The sequence below is a fragment of the Pagrus major genome, chromosome 18 (genome assembly GCF_040436345.1).
Source record: "Pagrus major chromosome 18, Pma_NU_1.0".
In the NCBI taxonomy this organism is placed as follows: domain Eukaryota; kingdom Metazoa; phylum Chordata; class Actinopteri; order Spariformes; family Sparidae; genus Pagrus; species Pagrus major.
Window position 1 is genome coordinate 18,822,777 of NC_133232.1, and position 4,677 is coordinate 18,827,453.

Genomic DNA, 4,677 nt, shown 5'->3' on the forward strand with positions numbered 1-4,677 from the left:
CACACAGCTTCGTTAGCTCATCCCTCTACAGAGCAGGTGTGAGTGTCCTTGACATACGTTTTAATAGAAGACAGATCAGTGACTGAGAACATGTGTGAGGAGAAAACATGAGCTGAGGAGTATAAGGAACTCTTTTAAACAGCAGGTGACATGTGTTTTGCCTGATGTGTCATTTTAATTTAACAAAGGCATCAGTGTAAATGAATCTCTCTTTTTTTTTTTTACGAGTTCAAGTAGAAAATGAAAAGCATTGCAGATATTTGATCACATTTTGCAAGTTGTGGAAAGTAATTATGTACATTTACTCGAATACTGTACTGCTTTACTGTTACTCCACTACGTTTCAGAAGAAAATACTTTTTATTCCACTTGGGGATTTAAAAATGTCAGATTTTCACTACACGATCACAGTGGCCTACTCAATTATGAGTGAAAAGGCAACCAAATGTGCTCGTAAAGACAATATACACAAGACCGAACATCTGGATTATTCAGACGATATAATCATGTGTATTATGAACACAATATCAATATTTCAATAATTTTCTAATATGATGAATATTGCAATACCCCTTATTACACTACATTTACATTACATTTATTTGACTTTTAATATAATATAATATAATATAATATAATATAATGTAATGTAATATAATGTAATGTAAAATAATATAATGTAATATCATATAATATAATATAATATAATATAATATAATATAATATAATGTAATATAATAAAATATTTTTGGCTTTTGACTCCTTGCAAAAAAAGCTGAGCCCTGTTGGGGCCCCTGTCATCTTTTAGATCTGTGTGAGTTGTTAGCAGGTGTCAAACCTGGCTTACTTTATATCTTTACATTTTTTAATGAATTTATTAAAAACTAAACTTACTAACTACTAAACTGTATACAAGTAGGTAACACTAGCTGCCTCTCCACCAGCTACAGCAGTAAAATGCTGCTCACACACTGATGCATCGATACTAACAATCTAATAATGTCATGTATAATAAGTCGCAGGTGGCTTTACTCTAACTTTGATAATTTAAGTAAAATTTGCTGTTACTTAAGTAAAAAAAAAGTTGTTTTGAATGCAGTACTGTTACTTGTAATGTAGTATTGTACTGGTACTTTGACTTACTGTATGCAAAGGATCTGAATACTTGTTCCATCACTGATCTTTGCACAGTAAACTGTTCAACAATTCATGGAAACAGTGGTGGAAACAGACAAACTAAGCAAAGTTGTTATTAATAAAACAAAGCAAGGCCTCCAGATAATTGAGCTTCAAACAGCGCAAGTCACTGCATACGCACAATATACATTTTCCTGTTGAAAAAAAGGTGATATTGCTTTTTTATGTACCTCTCTTGTGCTTTCTATTGTTGTGGAAATATTCAGTTAGAATCTTTGAAGTTATTTCCTGTCGAAAAATACAATCATTTCCTGAGAGATACACAAACCCACATTGTGTGTGTGTGTGTGCGTGTGTGTGTGTGCGTTTGTCTGTTCACATGCATGTGTCGCAGAGTGAGAGAGAAAAGCTGAACAGCAAGCCATAAAGGTTAGAGGTTAGAGCGAGCAGCTATCAGTCTGGGTTGAGAAAGTGGAAATTTCAGAGAGTTGGCTTGCCAAGGCTCAGGCTCCCTGACAAACATTTGAAGCAGCGAGAAGAGAATATCAAATGAGAGGCTGGACATCTGCCTTAGTTGAGTTCCCAGTCGAGATACACAGAGAAGACCAAAAGGCTCGCCTGCAGTGAGAAGTTTAAGGCGAGAGCAAAAGGAGAGCTGGCACTTGGGAGCAGAACAAAAAGGAGGACTGGAGAGGAGCTGTGATGGAAAACCTGCCTGTCTACCACGGACCCATCGGCAAAGAGGAGGGCGAGAGGCGGCTGGGCCAGGACGGGCGGGATGGGTGCTACCTGGTCCGTAACAGTGACTCTGTGTCGGGCGTCTACTGCCTGTGTGTGCTGTGAGTATAAACCCAGATTGTGCAACATCTCTCTTCTTTTTGAGACCTCAGTAATCACATCAACACAACTGAATGTTAACTGAGAAATGTGGCGGCCTTCATGAAGTGTGAAATGTGAGTTCACTATGTAGTGTTTGGGAAGAACCTTTAATCAGAAGAGAAAGATTTTTTCTATGACTAAACAAACTAAATAAACACAAACTGTATACTCTATACTGTTTAGTTTGTTTATATATGGCAGACCCTGCGCCCTTATGGACAAAAATAAATATTTCTGACTGTTTTTGGGGGTTTTTTTTGTCATTAATATTGTAAAATTTTGAGTTTGAATTTCTTCTCCAAAACTACATAGTGCCCCCTTTAAAGAAGAACCCAGGGTCAAAGTTATTTCTGTGTTTGTGTGCAGGAACAGTGGATACGTCTACACTTACAGACTGCACAAGGATGACGCAGGTTCATGGGCTGCAGAAGTGAGACATTTTATCTTGTTTCTCTCGCTCTCATCCTGTGCCGACTCTTTCCGCACCCTAAAACTCAGCTCCACATCCGCCCGGCTTCGGCTGGTGTTTATTTGCTCTGGAGGTTGTTTTGGTTGCAGTTTAATTCAGCAAGCTGTGACTTAAAGGCAAACATGTGTTTTTTTTTTTTTTTCCATAAGTGACAGCACTGAGAGATGGCTGGTCTTTGGTTCCTTTAGCAATCCCACCCTGTGAGATATTCCCCCCTCTCCCCAACTCAAATTTAAGACACCACGGCATCGGCATATACTCCAGAGATGGGAAACATAGAATTGCATTTGACAGCATTTCTGATGAGATATGTAATTGAGCACTGAGGGCTGGCAAACACCCAGAGATGTGAATGTATAGAGACATCTGAAGGCTGTGTCTCAGCTAGATGCTGTTGTAACTACATTTCACGCTTGCTCATTTTTCCTGACAGCATCAAGCGAACAGATAGGAGGAGAGGGCTTGAATTACACAAATTTCACTACAAGCTCAATAACAGTTTATATTATTCATGTGCAAAATCAATCACTTTAATGAAACGTTCTGGGAGAGCAGAGGTAACACTTGTGACCGGTGACAGAAACACCCAAAGTGCTTCGCTGTGGGAAAGTGCTCGTTTGATTAAATGATTTCGAAATGCATTCAAAGAGCAAGATTTTCACCATTTCTTACAGCATGATTGATTGCGAAGAATGGAAAACACAATGCGTCCTTTGAAAAAGTCCTTACTTGACAAAATTATACTAGTTTTAAAGCTTTAATGCTTCATAGTTTAGAGATATTGAATTTTAAACTGGCAGCTGTGGGCAAATGATTCAAAATGAATCATATTGCCAAACCACCCTGAAATCCTCAATAAAGTTAAAGCCCGTTGAAAAGTGTTCGATAAGTTACGCTAAACCTTTGCTGCAACTTTAACAACTTATTTTGTTTTGATTTAAGCCATGGATCATTTCTAATTATAGTTATTCCAGTTGTATTCAGTGACAAGGAAAGCTGCTGAGATAATGCTACACTTCAAGTATCTAAGATGTCACACATGAATCCTAAAATAAATGCTTTTTTGTTGACTAACAAAATAATAAAAAGCCCAGGGGAATGAAGGCTTTCAGAGGCAACTGCAACCAGAATTTGCCTAATTTAGCTTTTAAAGCCCTTGAGTATATTCTCCATCCTGCTGCAGTAGTTTTTAAAGCAATTATAGATTTCTTTTGCATCGTCTTATTCATTGTTGTGCCCTTTTATTTTTCTTGAACACAAACTCAGTGCGGATAAGTGGACCAGATATATGAAAATATAACTTATATGTTTCCCATCCCATCCCTTCTACTTTTAGCGTGTCTGATGTCTTTTATAAGGTGAATCTATGAGAGCTCATCTCAAGCTTCTGCTGTCCTGTCCTCTTCCTTTCTCCGTGAGGTTTGATGTGGAGATGGAGAAGCAGAATTCTTTAGCTTTTTAAAAATTATTATTCTTTCCTGTGTTTCAGACCACTCCTGGTGTGCAGAAACGATATTTCCGGCAAATCAGGAACTTGATAGCAGCTTTCCAGAAGCCCGGACAAGGACTTGCCATGCCTCTGCTCTACCCTGTCACCGCTCAGAGCCGGGCACAGACACACACAGAGGCACAGGCGCCCAGTAATAGCCTGTCACCAACACACAGCAGCCCAAACGCTTACCTCCAGCCGGCGCATGCTACTAAGGGACAGAAAAACAGGAACAAGAGGGAGGTGCAGCAAGCTCTCGGTTAGGGGCAAACCCTAAGCTCAACGTTGACCTAATTATGAACAGAAATTCATCTTTCCACGACGCCTCTTGTTGCATTTTGCATGATGCTTTTGATGTTAATGTCATTTTCTTTCCAATTAGCCAGCACCTGTTTGTTACTTCCAAGTCATTTAGGTTCTAGCAATGACTCAGATCTCCTTCCAGTATCTCTTTTTTTCTTTTCCTGCGCATGCAGCACAGAGAGGGCCTCATAACTTTCAGGGATGTGATGTAAAATATTCAACTGCTGAGACATTAATATCCATTACTGCATACATAAGTTGACAACAAATATTGTGCTCTGTTTTCTTAATGCAATTCAGTTGTTTGAATGGCAAAGAAAATAAATGATATTGGCTGAAATAAACTCTTTTAAATGAGGTCATGCACACACCCGAGCCACCGCCTGACATATAATGTGGA

The 4,677-nt window shown here is 38.7% G+C and overlaps 1 protein-coding gene across 1 annotated transcript; it reads left to right on the plus strand.

Annotated features, from left to right (window-relative positions):
* Nucleotides 1-1,608: 1,608 nt before the first annotated feature.
* LOC141013572 (SH2 domain-containing protein 1A-like) lies at nt 1,609-4,386 on the plus strand. Its single transcript, XM_073487332.1, has 3 exons — nt 1,609-1,976; nt 2,383-2,446; nt 3,975-4,386. The coding sequence occupies exons 1-3, from the start codon at nt 1,840-1,842 to the stop codon at nt 4,236-4,238; spliced, it is 465 nt and encodes a 154-aa protein (XP_073343433.1). The 5' UTR covers nt 1,609-1,839; the 3' UTR covers nt 4,239-4,386.
* Nucleotides 4,387-4,677: the final 291 nt, after the last annotated feature.